Source organism: Camarhynchus parvulus, chromosome 10, assembly GCF_901933205.1.
Source record: "Camarhynchus parvulus chromosome 10, STF_HiC, whole genome shotgun sequence".
NCBI lineage: Eukaryota > Metazoa > Chordata > Aves > Passeriformes > Thraupidae > Camarhynchus > Camarhynchus parvulus.
In genome coordinates this window covers 12702066-12725419 of record NC_044580.1, presented here as the reverse complement: position 1 = coordinate 12725419, position 23354 = coordinate 12702066, and the positions used below count along the sequence as shown (strand labels likewise).

Here is a 23354-nt window from a genome sequence, read left to right as displayed (position 1 = left end):
AGGTGTGTTTAGGTCTTCAGAAATGCCAGGCTTTAGAGCAAGTGCCTCAAGTGACACAGCTGAATCCACAGAGCATGGAGTCTTCATGGGCTGCATCCACTGCTTAAATGATCACTGCAGAAAGCTGTGCAATTGAAGCAGTGCCAGCTTTGTGTTACATCTACAGGCTGATCTGAGCTTTTGGGTAAAGATTTTGACAAATACATAAACCTCTGGCACATGTTTGTGGCGTAAGTTCTGTGAATGTGTGCTTTAGACTGTCTAAAATGGAAAATACTAGTTCATAAGTGTCAAACATAATCCTGCCTACCAACAGCTGATTTTTCTGAAACTAATGGCAAGCTTGTATGCTGTTTTAAGGGAGTGACAGGCTAACATGAGATATAAAAGTATCAGAAAAGATGTGGTGTGCTTGTAATCTGAAGATTATATGGGAGAGAACATTCTCAGGAAGATATGGTTTAGTTGGATTAATTAGACTGAGTCACTAGTACAAAATCCTAATGACTAATTGTGCTCAGTTTTATTTTTAAAAACTCACTAAGGTGAAGGTTGTAAACAGCAAACTAGCTTAAAATCCAGGTGTCAGGATGGTCTCAGATATTAGTGCCTATTAATTTTCTGAATAAAACAATGATAGGAAGATGTCAACAGAACTTCTGGGAGTTTGGTACGAGGGAGATTTGCTTGGGCATCTGATTGTCCTTGAGTTCAGGAACCTGGTCTGCTCTTCAGCCAGTTGCACCTTCCCCGGTGAAGCCATTGCTGTAGTTTGCCTGTTGTCTCCTACAGAACTGATGGTAGTGCTGGTGAAATATTACCAAGCAGAGATGTGAGATAGCATCTTGCAGCTAAACATTGTACTGGAACTCCTCTCGTGATGCCCATGCAATCTTCTGAGCAGAAGAATAGAAGGCTTTTTGTGGCCCATCTTCTCACTTCTGCTGTGCTGCTCAGAAGTGGAAAAGAAAAGCTGAACAGTTGTCCAAGAGTAAGTGTCTCTGCTTCCCTCAATCTGTTTTGCTGTGCAGGTGGTTGTGGTGGCAGAAACTTGAAGCTTTCCAGCATGCTGTTTAGTCAATAGCTGATGTCACATGTGTTTTCTTCCAAGGGGTTTTGATGTAGCTGCACTAAGTACAGAAAGTACTTCTGAGGTTCTTTACTCCTGCTATAAAGGAGAGTTAGGCTTTGGTATGGTCTGTCCTAGTAGTGTTTTTCCATTTGGAAGCAGCAGCTGTGGTAGAGAGCAGGCAGTTCTGGAGCTTTTCCTGGAAGCTCTGAGTCCCCATCGATTTGTTGTGCCTGTGGGAAGGCAGTTCTAATGGCAAGTATTGCTTACACTTGTATGGGCACAGGCTGAAAGCTTTCTCTTTTATTGGCATCATCAAATTCTTGTAACAAGCCTCCTTGCATGTGCACTGGCGTTAATTAGGTGTCTGTGTCTGAGCCTCCTGTGGCTCCCACCGTGTTGAAGTGTGTGATATATTGTAACATCTTAAAAAGCAAGTGTGGGAACAAGCAGAGACTGTTTACAAGCTTCCATCTGTAGGAGTGAGCTGCTTTGCTAAGCCTGAATAAAAGTAGCAGAAACTTCTTTCAGCCTGGCTTCACACTTCAGTAACATTGTAGATATTGCAAAGTTGAGAAGAGTATCCTGCTAATCCTAGTGCTTTAAATAGGAAGAGATTTGGGTAGCTTTTCTGAGTACAATGTCTCACTGTCTTGCAGATATGAAGTCTCTCTGCTCATGAAGTTGCATTTGCACACTGCAGATGAGTTAACACTGTAGGCAAGTGAGCTAGTCTGGAGTCTGTCCACTGGCAATGGATTTCAGGTGCAGATGGATCAGAGTTGGTTATGGCTGACTCCACAAATAGCTTGCCACGTCTGTGATGGGACCTTTGTATAAATTTGTGTTCATCCTTTCCAGCTGAGAAATGTAGCTTGATCAGTAATAATCGATTTGCTTTCCCCCCACAGGGTAGCTCAGGCAGCACGTGGATTGGTGACAAGTCTGCTGAGGACTGGCAGTTTTTTCTAGCTTGAAGAAAATTGAAATTGGTAAGACTTGGCTTGTCACTTATCTTACTTGGGTTACCCATGTTACTTAGGAAAGACCCAGGGAAAAACCTGTCTTTTCAACAGTAAATGCAGCCAGCTGTTTACACTGTGTATTCAAAATAAGCTGGATCAGTTTAAGAATTTTATTTCAAGCTGAAAGGATACATTTTTTATACTACTTTGCTTCTGTTCCTTTACTCTGAAGCCCTTGAAAGACTAGATATTCATCTAGTCCTTCAGCTGCAGAATTGCAGTGAATAAAAAGAAATGCTGAAAATGCCAGTACATAAAGTGGCCATCTTAAGTGCAGGCAGGATTTAGTACCAGTGTTCTCATGGAACTGCAAGACTCAGGCTGAGGAGCTGACACAGTAGTTCTTTCAGGTGCTCCTTTTCAAGTCTGGCTTGCACACCTGTGAAGGAACACATGTCCAAAGCTGCCAAGGTGCCTTTATAGCCTGTCTTTTCACCCAGCTTCTGTTTGACCTGGGTAGTCTTGGCCAAGATCCTGCATGTATTGACTGGCTGCTGATACCTGAGACACTGCTGCAGTTCTAGGGCAGCACTGATTAGGAATAAATCTCCTTCACAGCTGATCATCCAGTTTTCCTTCTGTTGGTCTGGGTGTTTAGAACAGAACTAACTAAATTTTCTTCCAACTCAAATGTTGGTATGCTAAGATTTCCTGGCAGTGTTGACTGACAAATCTACTTGTATATTTAACATGGCAGTTGATATTCATATCCAACACTATATTTCTAGAAGCTGTAATGTTGTTTTTTATCTGCAGGCTGAAAATGAGTACAATACTGGAAACCTCTGAGCTGCCAGCAGTGTTTGATGGGGTGAAGCTAGCTGCAGTTGCTGCTGTTCTGTATGTTATCGTTCGCTGCTTGAATTTAAAAAGCCCCACTGCCCCTCCTGAACTCATTTACCAGGACTCTGCTTTGGCTCGCTTTCTACTCAAATCCTGCCCACTTCTGACCAAAGAGTAAGTGGTATATTTTTTCCATGCTGACCTGTATTATAGGAAGAAGACCTGCACTTATCCATTCTTCCTCATGTGTTTCATAGACTTGGGTTCAAATGAATGTCAGGGTATACTCTTAGCTAAAATAAATCTTTTTAGCATTTCTTTGTCTCAGGTACCTGGATTAATGACCAAACCTTGTGGTGTGAAGTTTTCAACAGATGCATAGAAAAAGTCATCACTGTCCATCATTATAGAAGAAGATACAGAATATCATCTGTATGCTGATGTTATACTATAGCAGCACCAACAGCTCACTGTGCAAGTGGGGGAGGGATGGATGCAGTTAGCACTTGTTCATGATCTTGTACTCCTTTTTATTAGGGAAGGAGTCTGTTGGGGCTCACAGGAGGGAAACATTTTCATGGTGTGTCAGTGCCCTTATAATGAACACAGGGTTGGCTATTAGTTTTAAAGTGCCTGCTCTTATCAGAAGTACTTCAAGTTGATTGAAAACTAATGAAATTTATTACTGGTAGAGCACATCCTAACTAGTTTAATAAAGTAATGACACAGAGGCCAGCTCTAAGCCTGTTGAATGCACTTTCAAACTGACCTTGTGTCAGCTGTGTATTTGAGCAGGCTGATCCCTGATCTTCCATTCCAAGACCTCCAGAATCAGTGCAGCTGCCCTTAGCTTCACCAAGAACATTCTCCAATAATAGCAAGCATTTAGTACAATTTCATGAGGCTTTGGAGGGACAAGGACTTTGATTACAGTATTTCTCTTCTGCAATCACTTCGAAAACTTGCAAGTCCTATTTAGAAGCTCTAAGTACATCAATTATATAGTAAGTGCTGAGTGCAGCTGCATGAACTTTCCTTTTGGATCTCAAAAGTCAAGCTGACTTAAGGATAGTCATTTTACGGGAGATGAGAGGCTTTTAGCAGTGCTGTGTTCAGTGCCTTGATTACATAAGGTTTAAGATGTTAGGCCATGGGCTCTGTAAACTTTTAGAGGAAACAAAGCATTATCTGTTGAAATTGGAACCCAGAGAGGTTTCTGTGATGTACTCCAGGTTAGTGATAACATAAATGTGTTTGGATTCTTGATTATGTGTACTGCTTTAACTGCAAAGCAGTTCCTTTCCTAAAAAACACCTTGAGGAGGTTTGAGTAACTTGGTACTTCAGGTAGTTGCCATCCCAGTGTTGCACTTCAGTATGACATGTCCCTAGTCACTGAAGGAGCAAGCATGAAGCTGATTACCTGCCTTGAAGGTATATTAGTATCAGGCTAGTCTTTGGAAATGGATTGTAAATTAATTTAGAGTCCATTTCCCTGCTATTTCAGCTCTGTTCTCACAGCACAGGCTCCTAGCACTGCTGTATTATTGACTTTCAGTTGGAGAACCAAAGCACTCCCAAAAGAGTGAAAATGCAGAACATGTCCAGCAGTATTTAGGCATCTGTTGTGCATTAATTGCAGGAGTGATGAGCTGCTTGCAGAACCCTGGTGTTGTGTTGGTCGTGTGCAAGTTTGATTTGTTTGCTTTCTCTGGATCAGCTGAGCTCAGGCTTGCCAGCTTCTCTGAAAACTGTAGCAGTCCTCTCCAGTACGTGGTTCTTGGGCAAAATATTGTCTGAAAGACTTCCATGACAAAAGGAAGCAAACTCAGCTGAAACAAACCAGGACAAAATGTATCAATAGATAGCTGTTCAGTCCTCTCACCTCTGTATCTCTGTTAAGGAAGACAGGACTGTTAGGAACATAATTGCTGTTGGGTATTGAGAGGGTTTCCAGGAAAGACAGCTCTGAGATGTATATGTGATTATTTCTTTTTACTATTCTAGTGATGTTATTACAAACTTTTTTTGAATATAGAAATCTTTAAAAAATCAAAGAAATCCTGTCTTTAGGCATAAAAGTCACCTGGAGACTACAAGGGAACAAATGTATTTAAATTCCTGCAATTATGCATGAAACTGTTTGTAGGATAATTAGGAAAAAGCTATGTGAAAACAGCTTGTGCAGTACTCCACCAAAAAATCTTGCAAGGCTTTGATTACTTGCTAATTATTCAGAGTGTTAGGAAAGCTGATTAAGCAGCTCTTTTCAGATTCTACCATGAAAGCAAAATAAGTAGCCCAGCAATCCCTTCTGTTATATTAGTACTGGGTTTGTTGTCAAATCTGTTTTAAGACCAATTCTTCTGTGCAGAGGAATGTTCATAGCTGTGAGCTGACTTTCAGACCTGGTTTGTTCAGCTCCTGCCTAAGGGAGGAAGAGGTGAGGGCACTGCTGTGAAAAACAGGCTGGCAGGGAGAAAGAATAACTTTATTTCTGCTATCTATGCAGGTGTTTAAAAATTCTTAGAGTAAACACTTTTGGACTTTATTTTCCCTTTATGGCACAATCCTCACCTCTGGTCTAATTCAGTGCATTGTAACTGCGGTGTCATTCAGTAAGCCCAAGTGGTGGTGGATGAATAATTTAAGAACTTTGAATTGTAAAACTGCCTGAGATGGCTGTGTGCCAGGTACCTTGTACTTGTAGATGTTAGTACTGGTTTTTACAGTTCTGTAAACTGCCAGAAGCCTTCTACATATCTGCCAAACACTGGGAAGCAAGAAAATCTGTCTTCTTAGAGCTCATGTTCTCTTACCCCTTTTTCCATTGCTCTGACCCTGTCCAGCTCTGTACTTTGGCTTACCAAGTGGAGTGGCATAATCAGGCTTTTCCATTCAAATTGGTGCTTCTTATATGGAAGCTCTTGCAATTCAGCACAGCTATTGGTGCCCTTGAGCACTTGGGCCCAACTGCTGGTGGCAGCTGTGTCCTTTTCCTGCCTTTCAAAAGGGTACAGAAAGTCCTTCATCTGCTCTTATTCCTGTAGAAATGCAGTGCTGGCTCTTTGATTCATGAGGATAAATTTGGCCAGTGCTTGCTGTACTAGGCTAAACATTTTTGGCTGTTTACAGTTTATTCTAGCAAAGTGTGGGTATCTTTATTTCTGTAGAGATGTGGCACGTGCCATCCATATCAAAAATAATTATCCTTGCTGTCTGCACACTTTTTATCATCAGTAAAGGCAAGCTCCTCAAAGATTGAGGCAAATGACTGTCAAGCCTGTTAGTAAACACTGTCAAAGATCCAGTCTACATCCTTCTTATCCTTTGTTTGCACACCAACCTATGCTGGGTGAGCAGGCTGCCTGGTACCAGAAGACTCTTTTACACTGTCACTGCTTTTCTCTTAGATGCAGGGAGATGAGTAGTCAGAAAAGCTGTCTTCAAGCTTTTCAGTGCTCTTTTCTTTCCCCTAATAGCAAGCAGTGTTTGATCCCTGTCAACTCCTAGGTGTTTTACTGTGGGAGGAACACTTCCAGGAGAATAATAATAAACTAGAAGAACAGTGTTACCCCTGAAGCTTTGGCAAGTGAACATGCTGATAGGTAGAGGAGAATGGCAGCTCCCTGTTGGTAAGTTGGAAGCTTTGACCTTGCAGAGGAAGCAGCCTTGGGGGTCTGAGTTTTTGCTGGGTGCTGTGGCATTGGCAGCAGCCTTGTGTTCTCCAGCTCTTACAGCAAGGGAGATTTTAAGTGCTGTAAATCCTCATGCCTTGTTTTGACTAAAATACTTCTTGTATTTTAGTGAGGGAGGAGGGGTGTGATGGGCACTTTGCTAAATAAAAGCTTCTTAAATGGTGAAGGAGGTGGTTTAGCCAAGGGGCCAGTCAGTACTTTTAAATAGTTCTGACTTCACACAGGTACTGTGGGCAGCAGACAAACACTTCTACTCCATTTGTTTCTTTTTTGAGACTCAGGGAATGTAGAAGCTCCATAACTTGCTTAAATTTTTTTTTGCAATTTTTTTTGCTATGTCCCCATCACATTGAGCAGTCTAGCTGAGCTGATGCAGAAAAAGCTGCTTTCTACATATTTGGGGTCAAGGGCTGAACCCTGCAGACTTTTATATGAGTTTCCTTGATTGGAATTCAAATTGCATTCCCTAGCATCAAATAAAGGACAAGGCTCAAAGTTTGATTTTTTTGTAAAGCATTCTTTAAATACCTCCAGACTGCTCTGTAAAGGAGAAAATAATCTCTTACCTGCTGTAATGCAGGCAAAAGTTCTTGGAATATCCTGACACTGACAATTTGTAGACTGTTTTCTCACCATCAGTATCCGGTGTGCACATAAAGGCCATGTAAGAGTTAAAGTGTTAATCTCCTCAGATGAAATGAAGCAATGCACCAGAAATAAGCCTGTTGCTGAACTTCCACTTCACATCTTTGAGGACCTGAATGCTGATGCCTGCTAATAAAAATAGCACAGTTTTTATGTGCTTTGTGTGAGCTGCTTATACAGCTGCTGCTTTCCTAAATTCCTGCATACTGGATTATGTATGTGCTTTAAAATGATAATCTACTGCCTGAGAGCCACTAAACTTAATCTACAATCACATGCTGGAATTGTTTTAAATATTAAAATGCCAGGAGAAATTTTTTTGGGAAAACCTAGGAGTTGTCTTGTTCTTGAGCACTGTGGGCAGCCACCTATCAAGATGTGAGGCTGTGCTGCACTGCTGGAATGCAGGTTTGGAGCTCAAACACTAAGACTGGTGAGCAGATTTATGTAACTGGCTGTGAATTCACTTAGCTACTTAGGAGTGGTGAATTCTGTACTTGTTGGGCCATGTAAGTGACCTTCCATAATGAGTAAATGCCATGCCCAGGCCTGTTCTCTCTGCCTTCTGTTGCAGAGTCCTGTTACTGGAAGCTACAGGGCTGGTTACTGGAAGACATAACTGCTTCAAATATTTGTCTTTATTCAGAGTGCCTGCTATCTATTGCAACTGACCAAAACAGGGAAATGAATCAGTTAAAAAGCCTTTGTGTCTGGAGAATGCTCAGAAGCCATTTTTGGTTCACAGAAATAAAAATCTCCATTTTTGGTACAACACAACTTTTCTGTTGGAATTTTTTTTATCAGTACATGCTTGTCTGGGTTGTTGTGTTCTGCTGTCCTTGTCCTCATGTGGAGGCCTTGGCAAGAGGTCCTCCTGGCTGGGGTTCACTGCTCAGCTCCTGTCACCATAAGCCACTATTGCATAACAGTGGGAATGCTGCTTATGGACATGGTGTTTGTTCCTGGGTTTTTGTACATCTGGGAGCAGCTTCTCTGGATCAGGACACTGAGGAATATGTGCTGAACCATCTCTGCTGTGCTGGAGTAATCTCTGCAGTGGTGGAGTAATCTCTGCAGTACACTGCTTTTCAGAACCATTTCAGTTTATAGCAGACAGAGGAAGGAGTTGAAAATCTGCTGTGTCCTTGAATGCTTTCTTTGTTTCTACTTGTTATCAATGCTGGAGGAAAGCTACCTGCTTTTGAGTGAAGGGCCCTTGTTTGGAAGACATGGGTAAATTTAGCAGTAATTACAGTTTTAGCATAAAATGTGAAGGGCAGTACTCAAATGCCTCTTAGACTGAATACTACTTAGTTGCTCAGTCTGCATGGTTGTGTTTCCCTGTGTTGCATCCTGCTGAGCTTGTTTTCTTAAGGTGAACCACAAGAAGAATGCCCTGAGTACATGCTCTTCTGTATGCAGGATGGTTGTTTTGGAGAAGCATCTTTTTTCAGCTGTTTGCCAGGAGGAATGTCGCCTTCACTACAAAACAATCTGTTCTAGCTCTTGCTATCAGCACTGGGTAGTTAGGTTTTTTCAGCTGGGTTGAGGATAGGAAGGTCTCTGGAACTGCTTTTCACATAATAGGCTTAAATAAAATTTATCTGATCTGTCCTTTCAGAGGGTAAAGGCTTTTGCACAATTCCTGACAAGTTTTCTCCCTCACCAGTGTGGTATCATGCACCTTCAGGACTGCAGGGTTCTTTCCATGCTCTCTTCTTTGAGTGGGTTTAGTAAAAGCAAGCTGAAAGTCCACACAAACCCTGTATAAAAAGATGACCCATCCTTCAGCCTTGTACAGTCTTGCACCACTAGGCTCAGTACTTGCTCTTGGAAGTTCTAGTAGACTTTGTCTCAGCAAAAGACATAAAAGTCACATGAAGATTTCAAAGATAGATTTGCCCATTGGCAAAATGGAGGGTCAACAGAAATAGTGTGACAGGCAGATCATCTGTCTGATTCTGCTATAGATTATAAGGATACCTTGTCCTCAACTGAGAACAGGTTTTACCAGAATTCAGTAAAGGAGAGGAATCACTTACTGTAAAGGCTTTACAGGGTTTTGTAGAAGGTTAGATTGCCGACTTGTCTTGGCAAACAGAAGTAATGTTTTTATTAGCTGCTTGGTTTTGCATCAATCTGGTAAGGTAAATTCTAATCTGTTTGAGTTTTTCCACTGATAATACAAGATCTGTACTATCTGGGCAGCTTCCTTCCCTTTCCCTGTTAAAGTGTTGTGGTGCTCAGTCTCCTGAGCCTGGATACTTTAGGGATGTATTTTGCCTCACAAGTCTGTTCCTTAAAGGCTGATGGGCCTAAACAAAAAGATTGGTGAGATAACAAGCTTCTGCCTGAACTCTTGCATGTATTTCAGAGCTTCAGCTGCTTTAAAACTTATTTCTAGTGCAAACTAGAAATACGCCTAATGCCTCAGTAGCAGTTACAAATCTCTGCATCAGAGTACTATGCACATTACTCATGCTGAAGCTTGGCCCTTGAATGTTGCTTTGACTGTAAGAAGTCCCCCTCATAGATGAGGGAAAAGAATGGGGAGAAAGGGCATACTACTGCTTTGTCTTGCTAAACAACCCCGAGTGATTTTTATTTGATAGGAAGCATTTTTAAGGAGTGTGTGGGGAGGAGGGAGTTGCAGATATGACACCTAAGAGCTGGCACGTGGAAAGGGAAAGGTCCAGCTGTATGAAGAGGTAGTGTCAGAGCACAGAGGTAGGGTTTCTGTCACATTCTAGTGGATTATGGGCTTAAGTAGTAAATTTGTGGGCTGAGCTGCCTAGGTTTTTTGTGAACAGGGAGGAATATGATCTCTGTTTCATATGCTCTTTCAAAGTCAAAAGGAATAATTGCAGGAAGCCCTAAACACAACAGGGAGGGCGTTGCTAATCCCTCAGGATCCAAGGTGAAGTCAGAAGCTCTGAAGCTTCTTCTGGGTACCCGGGTCTGTGCACCAGAGACCACAGTTCTTTAATTGGAAGTGTGTCCCTTGGGACTGCTGTTCTCCTCAACAATAAATCATTCATGCTTTCCTGTTCAGAGCTGATGTAACTCTCTTTTTCAAGGCATTGGCTCAGTCTCCTTTGAGTGACCAGGTGACTTGCCCACATGGTGGTGGTGCTAGGGCACAGTATGTTTCCTGTTAAACCACTTGCAGTTCTGCTTGTGCTAAAAAAATCTGATAACTAAGCCTTTAATGCTTTCCAGCTCATAGCTGTGTTTCTCACATATCTTTTTTGAGACCCTGTAAGCCAGTAAAAGAGAGACAATCTGCTTTGTCACATAGCTTTAAATATACCCTTGATAAGCATAAGTAATTGGTAGACTCACCCCTCTTACTGAAAGGGATTTGTTACTCAGTGAAGTTTGGTCAGTTCTGACTGATTCTCTTAACACTGTCCCAACTTTTATCTAATTCTGACCTGTACTGTGCTCTTTGCTTAACTTAGTAAAACAGTTCTGTGTAAAATGGTCCCAGCTATCAAGTTGTGGGGCTTTGCATTTTCTGGAACTTGGTGTGAATCCTGTTGTTTCTGCCTCTGGCTTTTAAAGTCAAGTGCTCACACAAGTTCATGTGGCTCAACCCAGGAGGCTTCAGTGTTTCAATTAAAACAGATTTACAGCACTGTACAGTTCTGGAGGTCACTTTGGTTGGTTGGCAACGTGCACTCTCAATCTTACCAAGGCACAAGGCCTCTGTGTATTTAGTGAGAAGCATTTGTTCCCCTAGCATCTCAATATAGGGAATGTCTGGGGTTTGGCTCCTGCTGCTGCTATCAGTGCTGATTTTTCAGCTTTGAGAGTGTTTTGGTCTCTCCTCTTGTGTAAGGCTGCAAAGATCACTGCTGCCAGTTGAGTCAGAGCAAAAACAATTCCATATTTGTTGCTCTATTTGGGAGCTGGTGAGATTTGTTATGGGAGTGCTGATGTGTTCTCAAGGGCTTGTTAACACAGCAGGGGTAAGCAATTACTGCCTTTCAGGTACATTCCACCCCTCATCTGGGGAAAGAGTGGACATATCCAGACAGCTCTTTATGGAAAAATGGGGAGAGTGAGATCACCACATCCAAATGGACATCGCAAGTACCTGACCATGCCAGATGGAGCAACAGCCACCTTTGATCTCTTTGAGCCGCGCTCTGAGCACTGCACTGGAGGTCAGTCCAACAGCTGCTGGCTGCATCTAGCTGCTAACCTTGATTCTGTGTTCTGGGGGACAGATGAGGATAGAGCCCATGGCTCCCATCTGGCCCTCAGAAAAAACAGATTTCTTTTTTAAAACTGTCAGTGTTGAGATCTTCATGGTACAATGCTGCACTAGGACAGTTACTGTTATCTTTATTGCTGTGAGCAGTGCTTTTCTAATGAGATAAAAATTCAGTGGCTAGAGCTGGTAATGTTGGAGCTTTGCACAAGAGAGTTACAGTTAATTTGAAGTGCATGTGATAATCCTGAATGTAATTTACTGTGCTTACTTGAATTACAGCAATTACTTTCTTGGTTGATGAAATGATATCTTGTTAAACTAGTGAACAGTGTCAGCAGATCAAATATCATTAGATTAGCCACAAAGTAGATGATGGTTAATGTCAGCTGATCAGAATGTCTGTGTTTAGCAGAGCTGCATTTGGAAGATCTGCATTACACCCAGCTCTAGAGGGGAAGTGAGGGGGAAATAGCATAACCAATCTCCTTGGAGTGCTGGGCTCCACAGCTTCCACACACATCACAGTCACAACAGGCTGTCAGAAGGCAGAACATGTGTAACATCAAACATGTCCTTCAGACAGAAGAATGTACTGTGGGTCTCTAGGCAGTGCCTGGAGAACTGTTTGCACAGCTTTTCCTAAAGTTAAAAACTGTTCATCTCCCATAGCATGAATTACTTTTTCTCATCTGAAGCACCAGAGCTGCTGGTCTCCTGTCCCATACGGGATTTTTGGCAGACTAGTAGGAATTCTAGCTTGCTTGTGGTGGGTGCTTTCCCACGGATCTGAAATGGAAATCTTCTGACTCTCTTAATTTGCATGAAGTGACATTTGCTTAACCTCCCTCTCTCTCTGAGCACAGAGGATGTCACGATGGTGATCTGCCCGGGGATTGCTAACCACAGTGAGAAGCAGTACATCCGCACCTTTGTTGACTATGCCCAAAAGAATGGCTACAGATGTGCTGTCCTCAACCACCTGGGAGCCCTGCCAAACATTGAACTCACTTCACCACGGATGTTCACCTATGGTAGGTACTTTGTGGCACCTGGGGCTCATGGAACTTCTAGGGATTGATCAGCCTCCTCCAGCATAACAGAACTCCTGTATCCCAGTGGGGGTAAAACAGTTTTGTACTGTTTCCTAAGACCTAAACTGAACTTAGATGGGAGGAAGAGAGAAGGCTAATACTAAATTCACTTTTGTCTCTTCTGCCAGCTCTTACACATGTATCCTCATCAAGGAGGCAGTTTTTTGTAAGAAAACTTTAGGGAAAGAAGCCCTTTTGTGCCTACCCAGAGCCTGTTCAAATGATTTTAGCAATACTGAATTTGCCAGTTTGATGGAATGTGAAACAAACATGTCTGTGAAGGATAAATGCCCCTTCTGAGGCTTTGTAAAATACAGCCTGAGAGGAGTTTGTACCAGCCTATCCAGAAAGTACATTTATATCTTAGGGAGTTCATGTGAGGATTTGCTCCTGGATGTAACACAAGTCAACAACAGGAACAGTTCAGGAGTGTGGCAGTAAAACTACAGAAGTGTGTAGTGCTTAACTGCTGTGATTATGGCTCTCACCTTGAGTATAAGGAAGTCTTTCTTAACCTAGAAATTAAAAGGAATAAACGATATGAAACTGTGTGAAGGGTGACTCCAGCCTTAGTTGCCCTTTTGGTGAGTAATGTGATCCTTTTGGTGAGTAATGTAGAATGGGACCTCTTTGCCTGTGACCTAATCCTGCTTGTTCCTGAGCTCTCTTGAGCCCTCATCTACCTCTTCATTCTAAGTATCTGTAGGTTCCCTGTCAATTCTGTGTTTAGCAGACTTTAGGCTTTATTTTTTTTTAAAGTTAGCTGAACTACTGCTTAGATTTTGGATTAACAGAATAGTTATCTTGAACAGTTAAACTGTCAAAACAGAAATACTGTGCTTTGAGATGCTAAAGTGTGGCAGGCAAATAATAATGCTTTGTTGCTTATTTTAGAATTATTAAATATACTCCTCTTTGGGAAACACTTCAGGAATACCAAATACCCTCATTTGTAGTGAGGCCCTGGGCTGTTATGGCTGCAAGACTACCATGTCTTGAAAACTAAATTTTAATGTTAAAGCAATTGCTGTTTTGATAGAAGTTAAGAGTTTGCTTTCATGAAGCTTTGCTTTAGGCCTTAGGATGTTATTCTGTAGTGCATCTCTTGAGCATACCTTTCTGAGTCTTTTATAGCCTTGGAACGGGCAAAGAATGACTAGCACTTCCTTTGAGTAAGACAGTAAATCACTTGGCAGAGTTGCTTCTTAAGTAAAGTGCCAGCAAGTCCAGTAGACTTTACTCTGCCTCCTACCCAAATAACTCAGTGCCCTTTCAGCTTTGCTGTGTTCCAGGCATACTTGCTGAGGAGCAAGTAGGCTAAATTTGGGATTTGCTGAATCCCAGCCTCTATATCAAGCTTGACCTGTTGCTTTTCTAGTTTTAGATTTCTGAGCTGCCCTGAAATCATGAAGGTCAAACACTAAAGTATTTTGACCACTGGCTTCTTCCAGAGAAGTGCAGTGAGAATTTGTTGTCTTGACTTAAGACTGTTCACAAGGAAGTGCCCAAACCCTGCTGAAACACTCAGACAGGAGCTTGCTGTTCCACTGAAGCAAACAAGCTCTGGTGCTCAGGGTTTACCCCAGAGCTAGGTAAAGTTGGAGTCTGATGTCTGCTGAGAATGTTCCAGCTGGGGTGGGGATACAGTGGAGCAGTGTTAGGCTAATACAGGGTGGAATGCTGGAATCCTAGGATTTATCTCTCTGGACAAGTTCCACAGAATAGAGCTGAGTTTCTGACTCTGGACAAGAAGAAACATCTGGAGTTCTATTTCTGTTGTTCATGTGATGCCTCCTGTGGTTTGCAGCCTTAAATCCAAAGGGAAGGTTAACAAGCTGCATAAACACTTGAAACCAGTGTACTAATGCCATCACTATTGCAGCTGCTGCTCCACATCTCCTTTTCCCATACTCACAAGCAGGAGAAATAGTTGTAGGTACTCAGATTGTTGTATATGTGGAGGCCTTCAAGTCTGTCAAACAATTGGAGGATGCCAGCACTGCCAGAAACTGGATCCCTCAGTGCCTGTGGGATGCAAGTGGGTGTTTGCTGACAGTGGAACAGATCTCTATAGAGACACTTAACTATTCTCTTGGTGTGGGGATACCCATGTGTCTTTCAAGGAGCTGCAGTATCTTTACCTTTTCACTGACTGCAAAGGGTTGAATATCTCTGCTTCAAGCCTTCTCCCTGATTCCAGAGATCAGCTGCTTAGGCAGGCTCTGCAGCAGTCTGCTGGGAGCTCTTCCTGACAAGCCACTCCTTTCCTCTCCCCACAGCAGAGTGGATTTAGGGATCCATATCATCTTGCTTAAAAACAAAGGAGCAAACTGCATTCCAAATACCTCACTTCACTTTAGAAGTGGCAAACTGCCTCAGGAAAGTAATGATGTGTGCTGCTATTGCATGGTAATGTCAAGCCCAGAGTTGATGGACTCTGCTTTTTAAAGCTGTTTTAGAAACAAAGCGTTTTGATTGTCACGTTAACTGTCACCATGATTTTTAAGCAACTAAATTTCATCTTGCTTTGGCACTCTGTCAGAACTAAGCATGAGCTAAGCTCCACAGGACTCACAGATGTATGAACACATGTGAATCAGAGCTGTTAAAACCTTAAGGCTATTGAAAAGTCAGAAAGGGTAAGAAGCTGAATTCAAAGCACACAACTGAAGCTTCGAATGAGAATTTAGATATATTAGAAGATATTTTTTAACTTTGTTCTTCTTTTTAGGATGCACCTGGGAATTTGGTGCCATGGTGAATTACATCAAGAAGACCTACCCTCAGACCCAGCTGATTGTTGTGGGCTTCAGCCTGGGTGGAAACATCGTGTGCAAATACCTGGGAGAGAGCCAGGCCAACCAGGAGCGAGTGCTGTGCTGTGTCAGCTTGTGCCAGGGGTACAGTGCACTGAGGTGGGTCTGGAGCCTTCCCTGTGCTGCTCTCTTCTGGGAGTGCAGGAGGGAGCAGATCTCTGGAAGGGCAAGGTGAAGATGGGTGTTTCTCTTGCACAGAACTGGTCTGACAGACTGAGTGTGTAGGATAACACCCTCCTGAAGGAGCACCTGAAGCTCTGTTGATTTGCAAGCACAAGTAAACTTTGTCAGCAGTGTAAACAGGTTTTGTGTACCAGGCCAGGTACATGCTGGCAGCTTCTGGACTGTGCATGTGATGCTGTCTCATGGCTAGAGTGAAGAGGAGGCATTCTCTGTGCAGTCCTGGTGTAATTAACCAGGCAGGCTGGGCAGCCTGACCAGCTGCTGAGCTGATGCCAGGTCTGCAAGCAATAGTTTACACTGTCTCATCACTCTGAGAAATATCCCATGGTTTGTAATAGCTTGTTTGGCTTCAGTGTGCAGTTTCATCTGGCAGCTCTTAGCCAGGGAGACTGGAAAGGCACAGCACAGTCTCTGTCAGTCTGTGCTCCCCTCTTAGTGTCACTGACACAGTGCTGGGTGATCGAGGGATGGAGAGGTGCTCACAGCTGTCTTACAGGAGTGGGGAAGGTGGGGTGGAAAAGTGTTATAGCCCTTAAATCTGGAAATACTAACATTTCCCCACCTGGAAGACAAGGTTGTGTCACTTTAGGAGCTGTGATGGCTTCACTTGCATGTGCTGATGGAGGTCCAGGCACAGCAGTGCTGCTTGAAAACTGAACTCAACTAACATACTTTAACCTTTCCATATACACACAGGTAATGGAGATTAAAACACTGTAACTGGTTAAGCTGCTGTTTTCAGTTTTTACTGTGTAACATATGGACAGTTACTAAGGTGCAGCTGACTCTGCAATAATTTACCTGCAATTTTGAGCTGTGAGACTACTTACAAGCCAAAAGAAACTGTTGAGACTCGGATATTTGGGTCAAGATCCCTTGGGCTGATAGGAATGGTGAAACTGTGGCAGGTCTGTGAGGGGCTTGCTATGGAATTCAGCCTCACAGCCTGGACAGGGTAGCTGGAACTCTTGATGCTGCCCTGCCTGTGTAGGGACCAGTTTGTTATTCAGCAGTCTGAAGACACCTTTTATGAATCAGGCTCTTACAGGTAAAAGCAAAAAGCTTTTCTGGAAGCACTAAGATGAGTAAAAGCTTGATATGCTTGTAATATTCTTCCTATCTAATCCCTTTCGAGGTCAGATGTGACTACTGCTAAAGAAGTGTATAATCTGCTGCTAGTTCACACCCTTAAAATCTGAACAGATGCTACAGGAACAGCTGTTCTGTTTTGTTTCAAGTAAATGTTCTTAGCTGTCCTGGGATTCTGGCATAGAGCACAGAGCATCCTTTTGAAGCCAGCTCCTTAATTGCAACCATCAGAGAAGGTTTGCAGGGATAATAACTGGCTGAGGTCCACTTGGTTCATCTTCTACAATTATGCAATATTGTATTCCTGATCTCCAAAATGCTGTTGTGAGTAATGCTATTATGCTTGCATGGCAAAGACAAACTGATTAACAATTCTCCACTTGGATATTTGTGTGGAAAAACAACTCACTGGTTTTTTTTCCCCCCTGAGTTTAATGTACCCCATGGTGTGGGCTGTGTGGATTATTGAGCTCTTGCCTCCACCTGCTGGGTAAACATCTCCTAGCAAAGCTCCTGCCACAAAACATCTGCTCTGTATTACTGGACAGCCAGCAGGGAGGGTTTCAGGTCTTGTGTCTGCCTTCCTAATGCCCACATCTGCTGTAAGTGCTAATTAGCTGAAGAACCAGAGGGAAGCAACATCTACTGAGCAAAGGACAGGAGGAGGGAGGGCCTTGTGCCCTGGTTACAGAAGTGGGAGGGAGGAGGTGTAAAGCGCCTCCAGGTAGAACAGTGGAGCCACTGCCTTCCTGGGCTTGGTCTGGTACGTGAAAATAGCTGGCTTCAGCCTTCAGGGCTGCATGGAAATGGATTACCCTGGTAACATAACCAGTTAGTTTACACTTCCATTTTTTTTAAAATATTGGCTTGTCCAGCATTTATTCCCCAAATAACCTTCATAAGCAAAGGAAAAAGTTTTAGTTAGCAAGGTGAACCAAGGATCTCAGATAGGAAAGCCTTTCCAGAGCAGCAGCAATACTGGGATCTGCCAGAACAATGAGATCTTTAATGAATTAACACAGTCTAGGGAATGTGTTCCCTGAGGCTAAGCAGGGACAGATCTCCTTATTCCTTAATCCCTGCCTGCATAGGCTTGATTCTGCTTCTTGATTTTGTGGAATGCATCTTCATCATAGCTCCAGGCTGTGGGGAGAGACCTCAGTTCTGATACCTGGGCAGTCCTCAAAATACTGGAAGCTGCCTGTGGTGGTTTTTTTAATGCTTGCAGCTCTTCATATTAGGAGTACTGCTGTACACCACAGGAACTGCAGGGAAATGTAGTAGCTTTAACTTCAAACATCTTGTGATAACTTAATAGGTTTACTTGGAAAACCTTTTGTGAAGAAAGAAATATGCGTTTTCCTATCTTCTTTCATTCCCCTGCCCTGGCATAAATGTGGTAGGTATAGCCTGGCTAGACAAAAAGATAATGGATTTTTCTTTTTTTTTAAATCCATACTCTCCAGCATGGCTAATTACAAGAAAACAGTTTGTTCCTGCCTGGTAGGGGACTTGCAGGCTGTAGCTTGGAAGGTCATGCTAAACCTACAGTAGTTCTCATGGTATGTTAATGTTTAAGTGGTAGGAGAGCTTCAGTAGCTGAAGCTGCTCCCAGCATTCTTCAGTCTCTCAGTAAATGATAGTGTGTTCCCTCAGCAACAGCAAACCCTGCTAGGAGTAAAGCTCTAACCTGCCCATGACCCTGCATAGCAAAGGAGTGCTGGTATCTGGCAGAGCTCACACAGCTCTGGATGGCTTAAATTCTGCTCTAACAACAGATAAGCTGTGAAGTGCTCTTCTGCTCTGAGAATAGGTAAAGGCTTCAACTCCGATGCCACTTGCAGCTGCAACTAGTATTTATTCCTAGTTCCTGCCAATGAACTAAAACAATAATAGTATGTGTACATATTGGAAACATCTGCACAAATTGTTTCCTCTGCAGAGCTGTATTACACAACAGACAACACTGTTGAGCAACAGGTTTTAGCCCTTTCCTTGAAAGTCCCATTATGTAAATTACATTCAACTTCTCCAAAGGGATACTAAAATCCTCTTGTCAGTGTTATGGATCTTGATTGATGGCTCTTAAATGCTCTGATCAAAACTGCTAATTGCATTGTGCAAGATGAGACTGCAGATCTGTTTTCTGATATTAACAAACTTCATCAAAGTGGAAGTCATTTCCTGGAAAAGGTTAAGCTGTGGCAGAGAGGGCCTGGAGGTTTGTTTACACAGCCCCAGGCTGCCATAAGATGTTAACAGTGTATTAATCTGATCTTTCAAGGGCTCCATTAACAGCTTTGTTTGTTCTGCTGTGTTTTTTCTAGGGCACAGGAAACCTTCATGCAGTGGGATCATTGCAGAAGATTTTATAACTTCCTCATGGCAGACAACATGAAGAAGATCATCCTTTCTCACAGGTACTGCAGTACATCACTCACACTGACAGTATTGATTGGGTGAATTGCTATATTGGATTTGTCTGCCTGGTTCTTTAAAATAGGACTCCTGAAAGGTTTAGCACAAGTTCCTTGGTAGATCTTTAGATGAACCAACAGAGAAGGTGAACCCATGTCAATCTCATTATACTGTAAAATAGACAAACAAGCTTTGGCCATTTTGTTTGAAGAAAGACATTGTTGTCTTCTTGTGTTTTGTGGAAACTTGCTTAATGAATAAACAAGACATGCACAGGAAAACATTGCAATTAGACTTCAAAGTGGAGTATTCTGCATCTGTTTTACTTCTAGCCAAAGAATTCCCTATTGAAGGAGCCTCTTGTTCTGCCACCTACCTGAGGTAGGAGTAATCTTCCAGATCTGCTGTATGGAGTTGCTGCATATCAAATAAGCAAATAGTCAAACCTGTAGCTCTGGCTTCTAGCTGTTCCTCTAGAAAGAGCATGTAGCCAGCAAAACACTTAACATTGCTGTTCCTGGAGTGCTGTAGGATCCTTGTGCTGCTGTTGCTGATCCGTGGCTCTTGCATAACAAAAGATATTTGTGTGCTAAACAGGTGATATGCTCATGTTGGTGTTTTCCCCATCAAAAGTTCTCTGGGTGGTACTTTGGGTAGACAAGAAAGTACCTCATCTGTATTGGAATTTGCCTGACTGAAGAGAAAGGAGGGGAATATCTTAAGACCTGTTTCATTGAAGGAGCATGTATCACTTCAGACTTCTGGTTCTGTGTTTACACTCCTGTGCAGTATGAAACACTTGTAGAAGGAGGGTGGCCAGTGTAGGATGATCCACGTAATTCATTCCAGGTTTACAAATATTTAGACAACTTGAACAAATTTGACAAGTGAAGTTAGGTAAGCTCCCATTAAAGGGTACTTAAATTCTTAACCCAGAAAAGACTGGTGCTGATTTGAAAGGAAGTATGTTGAGCAAACTTTTTCCATAATCACTTGTGCTCTACCTTGCCCAAATCAAACCTAGCCTGCTCTGCAGCTGCCTCTCAAAGGGAATAAAAACCCCTTTCCAACTTGTGGCTTTTGTTCTGTTAGCTTGGGGAGAAGTTTGTTCTGGTAAAGAAACACATCCTCCCCTGAGGGCAGTGGCCAGCTATGACAAGTGTCCATAGTAAAAGCTTTCTGCTAAGGAAATATCCTGAGTAATTTCTGTGTGTGGTAGCCTGAAGTGTGTGCTGGGGACTTTAGAACCAGATGGTGCAGGAGATGCTGTGCCCAGCAATGATGGTGCTCTCATCCAAACCACCCACAGGTTTGATCTGAAGCCAAAAAACCCTCCCTCTAACATGTAGCCTCAAGTCCAAATACCCTTAGTGTCCTCTGTTCTGGGAAGTTTCTTTTAAGAGGGCCCCCTCATGCAGTTTTTCAGTAGATAAGGAAAACATTTTTTCCTACAAGGAGGCTGTTGGGGTTTGTTATGTCTTGCTGCTAAGGTAAGTGGACAAACAAGCTGCTCTTGCTCCCAAGGAAGCCTCATGTTTATGTAACCCACTTCTAATCTTATCTTGTCAGATTTGGTAAACTCAGTTGTCCTTGAACAGGTCATGGTTTTGCTGCCCTTGTGTTATTTGGATGTAATTCTCGATGTCACTCTTCCAGGCAAGTTCTTTTTGGAGATAACAACATGAAGAAGCCACAGAGCCTGTCAGAAGCTGATCTGGGCAAGCTCTATACAGCAACATCACTTATGCAGATTGATGATAATGTTATGAGGTATGAAGGGCAATTCCCTGCTCCCCTATAGAACTGCAGGTACCTTCTCTTCCCAGTGTTGCTCTTGCATGCCCCTTGCTGTGCCTGTGGGAGTCTGCTGAAGTACAGTGAGCACAACTTCAAATTCTTACTTGCCTCCACGTTAAAGAAGACTTAAGAGAGAGGAAAAAAAACTTACTGTTTACAGTCACAGCTTCTTTAAAATCATCCAGGAGGCATTTATTTATTTGTAACACCTGAACCTGCAGCCTTCACTAAGGTAGGAAGAGGCCAAGCTCTAGCAACAAAAAAAAGGGGAATGTGGAAAGAAGCTCAGAACTGCTCATGGATTTCCTTGACTCTGTTTGAAAAGTCTTCTTCCCATAAAACACTTCTGCTTTCTCAATACACAATAGGGCTGGCTGAGATAATGCAACCCTTCTTATTTGTCATACTAACACCTAATTAAGTGCTCTGCTTTAATGAGCAGTAGCCTGTTACTGCCTGTGTCCTTGACAACAACATAGCACTTTAAGTGGCAGTGTTCATACCATGGCATGTTCTGTATCAGGCATTGACCCCTTTCCAAAATAAAGCTGTAAAGTGTTAGCTAAAAAGGTATGACACTTCTGGCAAACCAGGAGTATGGTTGGCTGCTTATAAAAGACCATTCCTTGGGAATTCTCCCTGCTTGAACACCATCACTGAGACCTTTCTAGTTTGGACTAACAGCTATGTTGCCCCTTATATTAAAAAAAAGATACTTGAATATAAGCTTACTGAATTCTTGGTTTGGGATGGTGTGAAAGGATTTGGCAAAGTAGAACCACAGTGAATTCTGGGGAACTTGTTCAGTAAATTTGAGGTTTGTAAGCTATGCTGGGTTTGTATTTGAAAAAACTTTTAGGGAAAGATGAACAAGATCCTAACTTTCTTTCATTCACATGTACAATTAAGTGAAGTGGGATGTTTTAAAAGAAACACCCCGAGGGCTGCTGGTCTTCAGTTTGCATGTTTGACTTGCCCATGCTCTCAGAGTATTTGAGAAGGCACAGAAACCATCAAGCCATGTGCTGCCAAAGGGTTTTGCAAAGAGACCGGGTATTAAAAAAATTGTCTATGAAAATTGAGTCATCATTCCTGTTTCTGCATATGTGTCCTTACTTAAAAGTCATAGTGACATGGCTGAAATAGGTGATATTAATGACAATCTGCTCTATTTCAGGAAATTCCATGGCTACAGCTCACTGAAGGAGTACTATGAAGAGGAAAGTTGCCTGCATTACTTGCACAGGGTAAGCTCTTGCAGCAGGCTGCTCTTGCACTTGAGGGAAAATACTCTGTGGTTCCTTTTGTTGATACCTGCAGATGTCTTAGCTGGGATTTTCAGAAATAATCAGGCACAGTATATTGGAGTGGGATTTCAGATCTTGCTACCTCTTACACTGGGGCTAAATTATTTGGGTTGTTAAGTGCATATAACTCTGGCAGGTGATAGCACCCAAGAGATGGAGACAAAGCCACACATTCAGCTGAACTGCTCTGAGTGTGTGAGGATACAATGGGAAATGGGTGCCTGCATGGAGCCTGCACCTCCAAGGAAGAAAGGCTTACTGGATTCTATGGAGGAGACTCAGGACACTGACAGGCAGATGCTTGAGCAAAGTTTTGCCAAAGTGTAATTGAGATCAGTTCCTCCATTTTCTACTGAACCAGAGAATGGAGATGTTCCAAGGGAGTTTCCTGGACTTTAACCAAGGTGTCCATAACAGAGCTGGCAATAGCTGCCTGATGTGCAAAGCAATGCAGAGTGAAAAAAGGGTGTGGTTATTTCAGTTCTAAGAATGGGGACTCAGTCTATTTGCTCTCTGCCTCTTAGAGGAAAAAATTAACTCTGAAATAAGAGATCTTAATTGAATTATGCTAACATACTTTTACAGTTGGTAGATTAACATTCAAATACTAACCTCATTCTGGTTTGGTTTCTTCATTTCATGTCGTGTTTCCTGATGTAGATCCATGTTCCTCTTCTGTTGGTTAATGCTGCTGATGACCCTCTTGTTCATGAGAGTCTTCTATCAATTCCAAGAGCTCTTTCAGGTATGCTGAAACAGCCTCCTCCAGCTGGACATATTTGTGTACTTACAGCTTGCTTACCACATCACAATTCCTGATTTCAAAGCAGCTCGACTTGCCTCCTTACATCTGTAATGCTGTGGGAGGTGTGCTAAGCCTCTTTAAGTCACCAATTGCTAGAACTAACAAGGCTAATCCTGAGCAGGAGAAACTTCAGTCCTTTCAGGCACCTGTTACACTTAGAAGCTTGAAAGAGGGGGCTGCTGCTGCTTCATCACACAAAGAGTGGGTGCACAGGGAGGGAAGCAGGGTTCATTCTTTTCCTGGTCAGAGGTTGTGAGCAGAGAATTTATTCCCAGCTGCTTTCAGACAGAAGCAAGCACAGAGTTTTTCACTGTCCATGCAACAAGATGGCTGATGCACTGTCAGAGCTTGGTGCAGCTTGACATGATGCAAATAGTCCTAGTTCCAGGGAATGTGAGTTAAAGGTGTTC

The 23354-nt window shown here is 42.6% G+C and overlaps 1 protein-coding gene across 1 annotated transcript in view; it reads left to right on the top strand.

Annotated features, from left to right (window-relative positions):
- ABHD2 (abhydrolase domain containing 2) overlaps positions 1-23354 on the top strand; it is a 36654-nt gene that overhangs the window by 7746 nt on the left and 5554 nt on the right. Inside the window, exons 2-10 of the mRNA XM_030955326.1 lie at positions 1981-2061; positions 2851-3051; positions 11213-11388; positions 12302-12469; positions 15261-15444; positions 18945-19037; positions 20692-20805; positions 22010-22079; positions 22800-22884. Of these exons, the coding sequence (XP_030811186.1) occupies positions 2858-3051; positions 11213-11388; positions 12302-12469; positions 15261-15444; positions 18945-19037; positions 20692-20805; positions 22010-22079; positions 22800-22884 (1084 nt within the window). The 5' untranslated portion in view covers positions 1981-2061; positions 2851-2857. The remainder of the gene's footprint in view (positions 1-1980; positions 2062-2850; positions 3052-11212; positions 11389-12301; positions 12470-15260; positions 15445-18944; positions 19038-20691; positions 20806-22009; positions 22080-22799; positions 22885-23354) is intronic.